The sequence below is a fragment of the Cygnus atratus genome, chromosome 15, assembly GCF_013377495.2.
Source record: "Cygnus atratus isolate AKBS03 ecotype Queensland, Australia chromosome 15, CAtr_DNAZoo_HiC_assembly, whole genome shotgun sequence".
NCBI classification, from domain to species: Eukaryota; Metazoa; Chordata; class Aves; order Anseriformes; family Anatidae; genus Cygnus; species Cygnus atratus.
This window is the reverse complement of record NC_066376.1, coordinates 274,176-286,857: the sequence shown is the minus strand read 5'-3', so window position 1 is coordinate 286,857 and position 12,682 is coordinate 274,176. Positions and strand designations below refer to the sequence as shown.

The 12,682-nt window shown below is 43.0% G+C and overlaps 1 protein-coding gene and 1 long non-coding RNA gene across 6 annotated transcripts in view; one reads left to right on the top strand and one right to left on the bottom strand.

Annotated features, from left to right (window-relative positions):
- Positions 1-6,490, bottom strand: part of LOC118256442 (uncharacterized) — a 153,944-nt gene extending 147,454 nt beyond the window's left edge. For all 4 annotated transcript variants that reach the window (XR_004781232.2, XR_004781234.2, XR_004781233.2 and 1 more), the window contains exon 1: positions 6,339-6,490. This is a non-coding gene — a long non-coding RNA (uncharacterized LOC118256442). The remainder of the gene's footprint in view (positions 1-6,338) is intronic.
- A 28-nt stretch (positions 6,491-6,518) lies between these two features.
- On the top strand, positions 6,519-12,370 carry KDM8 (lysine demethylase 8). Of its 2 annotated transcripts, XM_035563287.2 has the most exons (7): positions 6,519-7,026; positions 7,175-7,341; positions 8,812-8,944; positions 9,376-9,417; positions 10,197-10,346; positions 11,955-12,047; positions 12,139-12,370. In XM_035563287.2, exons 1-7 carry the CDS (start codon positions 6,562-6,564, stop codon positions 12,301-12,303), a joined length of 1,215 nt encoding a protein of 404 aa, XP_035419180.1. In that variant the 5' UTR covers positions 6,519-6,561; the 3' UTR covers positions 12,304-12,370. The 2 variants fall into 2 exon arrangements, with proteins under 2 accessions (XP_035419180.1, XP_035419181.1); XM_035563288.2 differs by lacking the exon at positions 9,376-9,417 and having other exon boundaries at positions 6,520-7,026.
- Positions 12,371-12,682: the final 312 nt, after the last annotated feature.

The following is a 12,682-nucleotide window of genomic DNA, read 5'->3' as shown; positions in this document are numbered from 1 at the left end:
TCACTGAGAAATGCAGCCCACTTCAAGGATGATGCATATTACATTTCTTTTTAACTCACTGTGGAGAGAATTTCCAGGACAGGGGAATCTGCACAGCACTTTCATGGCTTTTTACAACACAAAGGGATACCGAGTGCATGCTGCTTCTCTCATCTTCACCGCAGTGACCCAGAAGGTTCTCTTCCCCAGTGGTTCCAGCCTGCTTGAACAAGGGAGTTGCTCACAAATGGAGGACACGCCTTCCCAGAGCATGTATGAAAACACACCCTTAACTTTCTATTAATTCTCCTCACCATGACAAGTAGCTGCTAATCTTCTGAGCACAATGGCAGTGTGAGCTGACTTTGCAGCATGTCAAGCACTCCAGCTCTGGCCAGACGCTGCGTAATCTGTGAGGAGCTTTGCTACCGCCCGCACCATACACAGTTGCTCAAGAAAAGTCAAAAACAAAATTCCAGTTTGTGTAAAGCACATCTTGGAACTAGTCAGGAAGAGGCAGCAGAGCAACAAGCATTTCTGTCACTGCAGCAAGCATCCATCTACAATCTGCCAGCATGGAGAAAGAAAAAAGTATGCCCAGCTTGAGAAAAATGATAGAGAGCAATGCTAAGAAAAAACCTCCTGTTTCTTGCTGAGCACATGCAGCATCGCAACAGAGTGGAGTTTCATTTTTTCTGCTACGATTCACACCAAATAATACCAACCTATATATAGGTGCTGGACATCACAGGCAAAACAGAAAAGTCTGAGCTTGATGTGTTTCTCTCCAGCATTTTCTCACAACCTCCAATATTACTGTGACGCACAACACCAGAGAATATAATTGCTGTAGTGATTACTTACAGCCATTACATTAAGCTTTAAAATGCTCCTTTCAAATTGAACAATGTTTTTTCAAAGTCAACAGCTGGCTCACAGCTTGAAAGCAACAGTTAAGATAAATTAAATAAAAAGGGTAATAAAATCACAGACTAAATTTAATTTCTGAAGCACATGCAAACTCCAGCAAAGGCTTTAAAATATCTTTTAAAAATATTCAGAGAAACAAAAGTCAATACAACCAATAATTATAGAGTGCTCATTAATAAGAATGTGATGTATGAACACATATTACTGTGTACACTTCTAAATATACTTAAAGCAGAGTACAAAAACAAATTCATGCAGCATTTATAGCCCCAGTCTAGGTGATAAATCAAACAGAAGTTTCAAATGACTTTAGTAAATCTTGGGGGGAAGAAAAAAAGTGTTTATGTATATATTCCTCTCATGGTACGTATGCATATATAATGTGTGGTTTATAAAAATGATTTTCCCACCCTTAGGATAAAAAGGTGATCTGGTATATACTCAAGATCAGTACAATGACAGGAGCCTTTATCAGCTCTTGAAATGAACTACTGGAATGATATGCAAGATTTGAATTTATAGAGAGCACAACTACACTTAAATGTCAAGAGACTTTTCTCTGGCCTGGTTTTCTGCTTGCCATTGCAATTCATAATTCAAACGGCCTCTGCTCTGCTGGCTGACAAAGAAGTGACAAAACGAAACATCCATTTGGATGAGGCAGAGAAACTTAAAGGAGTCATGGGCTGAGCTTCTTTCACACGTCTGTCAAAAAAGCTTTCCGCCTACCACACCTTTCCAAACAGGCTGACTAGCAAGCTCTCTTTGCTTCCATCCGTCATACTGTTGATCAGCTGTTCAGTACTTTACATCCTATCACACTTCAAAAAGAAAATGACACAAGAATCAAGAATAAATATTCCACTTTCTTTATCACAACTTTTTTTTTTCCTGATCAGAAAGGGTGTTTTTTCCCCAGTGCTCAAAAGACAGAAGAAATATCCTAAATCAGTTTTCCTTGGACCTCTTCCAGTGAACAGACAGATTTGGTGTCACAGTTTTACACCACACCTATAAGAGACCTGCCTGAAACAGGCAGGTATGTTCTCTGAGCTATACACCATGTTCCTTCCTTCCTTGTGGTTCATTCCTTGCAAGGAACTAAGGAACAACTAAGGAACTAAGGAACAACAGGATCTAAGACAGAAAGAAGAGATTGCTCAACTACTTTCCACAACAGGTGATGGCATTGGTGGACAAAGGAAGAGCAACAAATGTCACCTGCCTTGATTTGTGTAAAGCTTTTGATTATGGTCTCACACAACCTTCTTGTCTCTACAGGTGATTCTCCCCCTCTACTCTGCTGTCATGAGACCCTACCTGGAGCACTGCATTCAGCTCTCGGGGGCCCCAGCATAAGAAAGACATGGACCTGTTGGAGCAGGTCCACAAGAGGCCACAAGGGATGATCAAAGGGCTGGAGTACCACTCCTAAGAAGAAAGACTGAGAAAGATGAGGATGTTCCACCTGAAGAAGAGAAGGATCCAGGGAGACCTCATTGCAGCCTTTCAGTACTTAAAGGAGCTTATAGAAAAGACGGAGGACAACTTTTTACGTGGGTAGATAGTGACAGGACAAGGGGGGAACAGCTTTAAACTAAAAGAGGAGAGATTTAGATTAGACATTAAGAAGAAATTCTTTACTCAGAGGGTGGTAAGGCACTGGAAGAGGCTGCCCAGAGAAGCTGTGGATGCCCCATCCCTGGCAGTGCCCAAGTCCAGGCTGGATGGGGCTTTGGGTGACCTGGTCTATTGGGAGGTATCCCTGCCCATGGCAGAGGGGTGGAAACAGATGGTCTGTAAGGTCCTTTCCAACCCAAGTCATTCTGTGGTTCTACTTACTCTGGAAATCATTGGTACTACCTGTGTAGTAAAAACCACACTAAGCACACATCCAAAAGAATGAGTTGAATATATAAAAGAGGATGTATCCCATTAATCTTAAGTAGACATCTCTGTGAAGGTAGATTACCCCAAATATTTTGCTACACTTCACGCACAAGCAAGCAAGCACTCAGAACAAGAGGATATGTTGATTCATATTCAGTATGTCATTCACCTCACCTACACCTTGCCATATGAGGAAGAACTTTATGGTTCAGGTAACAGAGCACTGGAACAGGCTGCCCAGAGAGGTTGTGGTGTCTCCTTCTTTGGAGATATTCAAAACCCACCTGGATGCAATCCTGTGTAACATGCTCTAGGTGACCCTGCTTGAGCAAGGGGGTTGGACTAGATGATCTCTGGAGGTCCCTTCCAACCTCAGCCATTCTGTGATTGTGATACATTTATCTGCCTAAAAGGCAAGAAGGTCATCTAAGGTAGTCTTTTAGCTTCCTTCTATAGCCTGAGGAGAGAAACAGACACCCACATAGAGCAATTTACTCAGCTTTCTTGTCCACCCTAACTACCCCATCTCAGGTTGGGAAGAATCCCTCTCTAAAGACATCTCTCTCTCCCATTACTCAAGAGAGCCTAGAAGAACAGCTTAGACTGGACACTTCATGGAATAAAATTATCCCCCCCCCAACACACACACACACCTAGGGTCCCCTAGGGTCCAGCTGAGACAACAGGAGGAGTACCTACTGCCATAAAGAATTTTGTAAAGATTTCTTGTGAAGATTTTTTGTTTCATTTAACGTTGAAGAAGCTGTCAGAACATGTTTGCAAATATGAAGGAGATTCAAACTGATATAAGCAAAAAGAGAAATAATTGAATTTTAAAAATAGTCTAACTTACGCAATTTCCATTCAGCAAAGGTAATTAAGGCTACATATGTAAGCAATACTAATAGTGACTATGTCTCATTTGCTTCTTAGCTCTGCCACGTATGTTCCAGATGGATGTTACATAAGATTTTTGGAAAAGAAGTATTTTCCAATGATTTCTGAAAGTAGAACTTGGTGTGCTTTTATAGCCTGCTCCAGAAAGAACATTGTGTGTCCTACACATACTGCAATGAAATGCACTCCGAAGTGCCAAGCAAAATGCCACCTTATCTCACTTAAAGCTATTCCATCTAGTAATATCAGAGAAATTATGACAGTATGTTGTTCTACATGAAAGTACATGACAGCGCTATTTGTGAGACCTGGCAGCTGCCACTCTGAGCAGAGCAGATGGCAGTGATAAAAACACAATGCAGGGAACAGGTTGATAAAGACATATCCATCATTACACTTTTGCTTTACAGTTATGCTTGACTCCAAGATACAATCAAAATGCGTGGCTCTGTCACTCTTGAGCAGGAAGTATTTGCTTATCTGTGGAAAATAATTCTTGTGCAATAATTAATTATCTATGTATTATTAATCAATATTATTCATCTCCTGTCCAAAGGAGCAGGTAGAGGCAGCCAGGAAGACATCCAAAATCTGTAAGTCTTATGAGTTTATTCTTTTGTTCTTCCAGAGGAAGAGACAACCATTCATCCTCTGTAATGGAAAATCAGAGTCAGTCATGATAACAAACGCTGCCATGGCAATCATCATTTTACACTCTCACTAGAGGACCACAGGGCACATTGCACTTTTTTTTTTTTTTTTGGGGGGGGGAGTGGGTGGCTGGGAGGAGGCTAGGAAGAGCATTAAACGAATGTAGTTCTCATGGAAGGTACCAGCCAACAGTCCCACTTACAATCTATTTACCCTAAAACACACATGGCAGGGCAGCAGCAGCACCAGCCTTTCCTCCACTTCATCCCTGAGCCCACTGCTAACACTGACAGGCACCCTCTGCTGGGATGAGCAATGAATGCTTACACCACCCAGGCCATTCATGAGTGCATCTTCCCCATTTAGACTCTTGCAGGGGATTAGATACCCACCATCTCACACAAGCATCAAAATCACAGATATCAGTCACCATGGGCACAGCGCTAGTAACCCTGACATGGCAGGTTGTGGTGCTTGCAGCAGCCCAGCAGCTTGTATGCTTGTGCCTGCCACAGGACACAAACCCACCTGAACACCCTTCTCTCATGCTGCAGAATGAACGAGCTACAGGTGCCAGCTCTGCCTAGATCAACTGCTGGAAATAGTGATTCAGAGAAAAATGGCTCTAAGCGATGTTCACTAATGTTAATGAATACTAACAATATTGTTAGCTCCTGTTAACTCCATTAAAACATTTGCATATATAAGGATTTCTTTTTAAATGCGCAAACTAATAAAATCAACTGGCATTTTAAGTTCTAACTGAAAATGTACTAGCTTTAGTAACAGAGAATCTAGGCCTGAGGCATGAACATGAAATGCATATGTACTGTATGCTTTAATATATGAACCCCAACCATACTTTTTAAGGTTAATTTCATTGCTAGAATTTGGGGATCTGAATTCCCAAGTTCCGATTGCTGCAGGAGGAGTGAATGTTGTAAAAGTGAATATTACTACAAATAATTAAATTCTGAACTGGCCAAACACTTGATTTTTCCAGTGGAGACAAAGGCAAGACAAGATATGGAACATTTTTTTGATGTCTGGTGCAGATATTACTTCTCCAGCAGTGACGGTCAAGGTAATATCATTAACTGTGGGCCCCAGAATCAGGTTTAGAAGTAACACCAATAGAAGGACTCAGATCCACTAATTCTTTTATGAAAGCACTCACAACTGAGCTTAGAAGAAAGAATGAGTGATCTCAGTACAAAAAATGATGATTTTACCTTTTTCTGTAAACTTAGGATTTTGCATCAAGTCTGACAAATCGAACACCTCACAAGCAATACCTCTAAGATTTTTCACAAGTTACAAACTCCTCATTTGTTATTATTTTGCTTCAGATTTTGGGTTACGATACTAAAACATTCTCCAGGGATGATGAATTTCAGCTTAAGTAATATTTTCTTTGCAGTTAATCATTAAGTACTGATAACACATTCAGGGCACGTTACAAAATCAAGCTGGGGCTTGAAAGATGCCGTGTGATGTCTGTTAGGAGAATAAGGTGCATATTCCACACAGGAAGTATATTTTCTTAAGCAAGGATTAAAGCATGCAACATAAACCACCAAAAAGATGTTGCCTCACAGTAGTGCACTTCCCTAAAGCTTCTAGCCTCCTCCCACATCACTGAAATCAGAAGGCAAGACCCCAGGTGGGCTTTCTTTCTTATACTTTCTTTCTTTCTTATACTTAAGACCAACATTGGCTACAAGAACCCCCAAGTCTTCCAGGAGTCATCTGCTCACTAACAGCAGTCCCACTTTGGAAAAAAGAGATTGCAGACTGGAAAGAGCTATCTTCCTCGCACCATCAATGCGTGGTTAACATGTAAGACACCCCACAAAGAAAACTGGACTGGATGTGTATACTCCCCCTTAATACAAATAGCTGCACCAATCAATCACACGATTACTAAATTCCAGTAGGTTTGCAGGTGAAGGGCCCAAGTGACAACTAAATTGAGTGTTGGCGATTATTACCTCGTTCACAGAGACCTGGGCTATAGGGGGACCTGGGCTGTAAGTAGACCTGGACAGCCGGTCCTTCCCCTGCGGGCCCTGCGAGACGCTTCCTCTCGCGGCCCCCGGGGCCGGGCCCAGCGAGCACCGCCCGCCCCGCGCCCCGCCTGCGGACGCCGGGCTGCGGCTGCGCCCGCTCGGCAGCGCCGGGGCGTGCCCGCGCGCACCCAGCGGCGGCGCGGCCATGGCGGCAGCGGGCGCGCTGTGGGCGGAGGCGCGGGCGCTGCTGCCCGGTGCCGAGGAAGAGCTGTCCCTGGCGCTGAGCGGCGAGGTGGACGACTGCGTCCCGCCCCTGCTGCGGCGGGCCCGCGGGCTGCTCTACGGGGCGCCGGGCCGGCCGTGCGGGGCGGCGGCGGAGCTGCGGCGCCTGGGCGACGTCCTGCGCGACTACGCCTGGGAGAAGCTGAACTCGGGGCCGTGGCGGGAGGTCGGCAAGGCCTGGCGGCAGGTCTACGCCTACGGCTGCCTCTTCGGCGCGCTGGCCGAGGTCGCCGCCTGCCGCCCGCTGGCGCCCGCCGTTCGCCTCTGCGACATGGGGCTGCTGATGGGCGCCTCCGTGCTGGACAACGTCCTCGCCCGCCTCGTCCGCCTCCTGCAGGCGCGGCTGCCCCGCGGGAAGCGGCGCGCCGCAGCCGGGGGCAGCGCCAAGGTACGGCGGCCCAGGGCTCCCCCGCCGCCGCCGGGGACCGCCGGGCCCCGCCGTCCCGCCCTTCCCCGCCCGGCCCCGCTCCGGGCGCGGTGGGGCGGTGGCGGGGAGCCGCGGTGGCAGCCCCCTGATGAGGGCGTTTCTGTTGCAGAGGGTCCGGGTTGACCCCCCTCCGGCGCCCGTGGTGCAGCCAGAAGAAGCGCTTCCACACGTTCGCTGCCCTTCGCTAGAGCACTTCAGAGACAACTATCTAATTCCACAAAAGCCTGTTGTCTTAGAGGGAATTATTGACCACTGGCCGTGTATGAAGAAGTGGAGGTGAGAAATTAGTGGTTCTTCCCCGTGCTTATAAGACGAGGATCATTTTGTGCATCAGATATCTTGACGCGCCTTTTAGTGGTAGACACCTCTACAGAAGGCAAGCACCGAGAGGGCTGGTTTTGGTTGGGCGTATCTTCCTGCTGCAGTACTGTCTTTGCTCAGTAAATGTTTTTCCGTAGATGCTAGAAGTGAATCAAATCAGTTTAGAACATCATGTTGTAAGTGCTCCCGTGTGCCAGGGAAATCAGGTGCTGGCAGAGACTGCACTGGAATCCAGCTCTTCCTTTCAGGGTCTGGTGCAGGAGAGAACCCTGGCAAATTCCCTGCACGTTGTTGTACGTAACTGGAAACTAGAGGTGAGTATGAACCATTAACTATATCGGTGAATTTACTCTCATTTTAAGATCAGATGCTGGTGATACTTACGTCCCAGAATTTGCTGATAAATAGTGCAACGGGAATTTAATTTCAGAGAGGCATGAATAAAGCATAACTGTCTCTTTCATTCACAAGTACAAGTAGTGTTGTTTGCTCAGTAGCACTTTTGAGTGTTCAGTTTCAGACACCTGAATTCAGGAGTGAGTAATAACATTGTGCCATTAGTTTAATGTAGGCAGCGGTGCCAACATTTCCAGTCATGAGAATCAAATATTTGTGAGCTAAAGCTCATGATTCCTCTTGAAGGAAGAAAATACTCAGGCTTAGTTTGAGGAATTGCTTATATCCTTCCATTCCACAGCCAAGGGTAAAATCTACATTAATTTAATGTAGATTGTTGTTATATATTTTATATTTAACATGTGTATATATATATCTAAAATACAATTGGTTATCTACATTTTATATGTGTACATATTATATATGTAACATTGTTATTTCTTAGGGATTTTTGTTGTTTTTTTTTTTTTTTGCAGCCAAGGTACTCCTCTGCCTATCTTCAGATACTTAAAACGATGAACTTCTTAATATAATTAATATCATGGTCAATGAAGAGATGTGTATCACCCTTCAAAGGAATTTCTCTGACTTTAGCCAGGGTGGATATTACTGGCACCTGTATACAGAATCTGGCACTGGTAGACAGTTGATCTAGCATTAATAGTAACAAGAAACAGTATTTTATTTAACAAACTTGGTTGCAGGCAGCAAAAAGATTAGCCATCAGTAGTCAAGAGACTAACTGCTTAAATCTCTGTAGCTGTTAAGGAAACAATAATTAACTGAGGTAAACAAGGTTTTAAAACAAAACAGGCAGCATAATACACAGATGACATTAACCACTTGTTTTCTTGCTGCTTGGGTTGTTTACTGCTAACCTTTGTCTCTCTGATTTGTTGGTTTAAGAGGGGAAAAACTCATGGTAGTGGTTTTATTACCCTGAAAGATTTATTTTGATTGATTGTCCTCACATTCAAAAATGGTAACAAGAGAAATATAAAAGTGTGATGGAACTTTTTTTCATTTCAGCGTGGACTATTTTTGTCAAGTTGCTGGGTGCCGCACAGTCCCTGTAGAATTGGGTTCCCGATATACAGATGAGGAATGGTCTCAGAAGCTCATGACTGTCAATGACTTCATCAACCAGTATATTGTGAATGAGGTCTGTTACTCTAATTTTCTTTCTTTTGCAAAAGCAGCAGTGTGTACTGGTATAGAATATTTGCCTAGTTGGAGCTTATTAGAATAAACACGCTTGGAGGTAGCCCTGAAGGTGGGGTTAGGCAATAAGCATAGTACTGAATTAAAAGGTCTGGCATTTGCAAGATCTGAAGCTACAAATAGTTACTGCAACAACCGTGGTTGTGGAGATGCATCTACACTCTTATAATTTCAGTATAGATGTAAGTTCTTATTTCAGAAGACCCCTTATACTAGTGAGCTGTTGAAGCAATTCTAGTGCTCTGAAATAGTACATTGTAAATAGATGTTCTTACTTACAAGTAAATTCTTCTTACCTATAAGTACGTTAATGACCAAGAAGTCTTACCCTGTATGTCACTATGCATTTTTCTTTCTCTGGTGTAATTTCAGAACAGTGTAGGATACCTTGCTCAGCACCAGCTTTTTGATCAGGTAAAACTGTGTGAATGTTTTTCTTCTCTGCAGTCAAGTGTTCCCTTCGTGTGTCAAATCATCCCTGAGAATGTCATTTCTTCTAGATGGAAGGGCTTATGAGGAATTGACAATAAGTCTGAAGCTTTTATTCCAGCTGTTTTGAAGGAAGGATTTTGTTCCACCTGGCTGAAAGGAGTGGAAACAAAAGCCTTTCAGAGGTGAAGGTGTTTGATTTTAGGGCTGTTTCAGTACAATGTAGCATTTACTTACAGGAATATCACCTGGAAAGCAGCATTTTCCCAAACAATAGGCAAGTTAGGGAGGAGGTTTGGACAGGAAACAGACTTCAGTGGTGATACGTTCACCAAATCTGCAATGTCATTTCAGTTAAACAGAGGAGATTAGGTTGGTGGGAGGTAGGAAAAGGAATCATACGGAGAAGCAAGCTTAGTGTATAAAAGATAAGCTGCTCTTTTTCCTTGAACAGCAAACCTGCTTATTCTTGTAGTTCTGTCGTTCCCTGAGTTTCTCTGGTTTCTGCTGAAGCAAATGGGGTCTCTGAAGTATAAGAAACCCCTTTCCTTTTTAATTCCACCTCCTTCCAACAGAATCTGCTAGGACAGAAAGCATGAGGACATGTCCTGCAGATTCCCAGCAGCCCAGCTATTTCTCTGCCGCCATTGCAGAACAAGCAGGTCATTTGTTTTCTTTGTGTTAAGCCCTGTTACTCTATGAATTGTACACCTTTCACAAGTTAGTACATATCCTTTTTAATGTTCATTTCTTTATGGGAGTAGATCCCAGAACTGAAAGAGGATATCAGTATCCCTGACTACTGTTGCCTGGGGGAAGGAGAAGAAGATGACATCACCATTAATGCTTGGTTTGGCCCAGAAGGAACTATCTCGCCTCTTCATCAGGATCCCCAGCAAAATTTTTTAGCCCAGGTCTGTACTCTGCTTACTCTATGCAAGCCATTAATGCTATAGTTAGAAAAAATGCTTATGGTGTGTAAGTATTAGAGACAAGGACAGCAGACAAGTTGATGGATAACTGAAAGATAATGAATAGGCAGATATTATTTCACTATTCTCTTGCATTGGTCACTGATGCAACTTAATGTCATCATTAACTACAACCAGTCATTGAGATTAACCATCACTTACCCTCATTCTACAGCTGAATGAAAATGACAATGCACAAATACACCTTGAATATTGTGTTCAGTTTTGGGCCCCTCACTACAAGAAGGAAATGGCCTCAAGTTGTACCAGGGGAGATTTAGGTTAGATACCAGGAAGAATTTCTTCACAGAAAGGGTGGTTAAGCATTGGAGCAGGCTGCCCAGGGAAGCAGTGGAGTCCCCATCCCTGGGGGTATTTAAGAGACATGTGGACATGGCACTAAGGGACAGGGTTTAGTGGTAGACATGATAGTGTTAGGTTGATGGCTGGACTTGTTGATCTTACGGGTCTTTTCCAGCCTAAATGATTGTATGATTCAATGACAAGAAGTGGCTTTTCCAAGGCCACACAAGGAATTTGGAACCAAATTGGGAAGAACCTTGATCCTATTACAGTGTCCGAAGGACTTTGGTTTTCCTGAACAGCAAGATGTTGGGTAGACTTAAGTGCATCCACTTCATGTTACCCCATAAGATTATCTATTTGTGCATGCATTGAGAGTTAGGTGAAGTAGTATTTGCAGTAACTAACATTTTACATAGTTCCATACATTAGTAAAAATACCACCTAATGCTTGGTTCTTTAGAGAGCTAACTAATACCCATATTAATGTATAAAAATACCTGAAGGAAGGGTGCAAAGAAGCTGGAGTTAGGCTCATTTCAGTGGTGCCCAGTGATGGGATGAAAAACCAATGGGCACACACTGAAATGCAGGAGGTTCCATCAGAACATCAGGAAACTTTACTGTGTGGGTAACTGAGCACTGTCAGAGGTTGCCAGAGAGGTGTGGAGTCTCTGTCCTTTGAGATATTCAGCTGTCTGGTCATGCCCCTGAGCAAGCTGCTCTAGTTGGCCTGCTTGAGCAGTGGGGTTAGACCAGATGACCTCCAGAGGTCCCTTCCCACCTCATCCAGCCTGTGAGTCTGTGAACTAATTTAATCATGATACGTAAATAACAGCTAAAGGAGGACATGGAAGCTTAACATTCACTGCCAGCCTGTATCTCTGCCTGCTGATGTATTCTCAGTTCTTCTGACAATTGCTTTCTGGCTGTAGAGCTCAAATAACATTGCACAAATTGGGTGCCTTGACCACTGAACTTGGTCAATTTGGTTAGAGGCGTTTGCGGGTATTTTGAATTTTATCTGCTCCAATGGAGCAGGTATTTGGATTCCCATAATCCAATGTAACTTTTTATTATAACAGCATCTTTACTAATAACAAAAAACATATCTTTTATTTAGTGTTAAATGCCAGCTGTAGCCAACAGTATGGTATGTTAGACTGTTTGCTAGTTAATTGAACTTGTCACTTTCCAATAATATATAGGTTCATGGCAGATGGAAAACATTTATTTTAATATATACAGGTATTTGGAAGAAAGTATGTCTGTCTTTATTCACCACAAGATTCAGAAAACCTTTACCCACATGAAGGACAAATTCTTCACAATACTAGCCAGGTAAATAGTTGCCTGAATTTTTAGTGTCAGTAATGTTACTTTATCAAATCATATTTAACACATTCTACTGTTGTTTGTTTGTTTTTACTAGGTTGATGTAGAAGATCCTGACTTAAATAAGTTTCCCAATTTTAGAAAGGCTGCACGTCAGTCCTGTATTCTGATGCCTGGACAGGTTCTGTTCATTCCGGTTAAATACTGGCACTACATACGATCTCTTGATATTAGCTTCTCTGTCAGTTTCTGGTGGTCATAACTTTGAAGCATGCATGAAGTTTGTTAGTATTGTAATAGCAATTAAAAGTCAGGAAAAGTAGCATCTAGTATGCTTCCCAAGTGAATTCTATTTAAACATGAGAATGTTTTTCACTATCCCAGAGACCAGAGCTGGATTTAAAAAATAAATAAAAATCCTTCTTTCAGTGTGGTGAAAGAACCTGGATGCGTAAATGTGGGTAAACAGAAGTTGCATCAACCACTTTATTTTTGTTGATGTTTTCAATATCACCTCCTTGTAAAGAGTAACTGTTGGCTCATTATTGTGTGTGTGTGTGTATATCTGAAACAGCTCTATGTGTGGCACTCAACAGTGCCATGACTGCTCTTCAAACTATGTTTGGAACATCAGGTTAGCG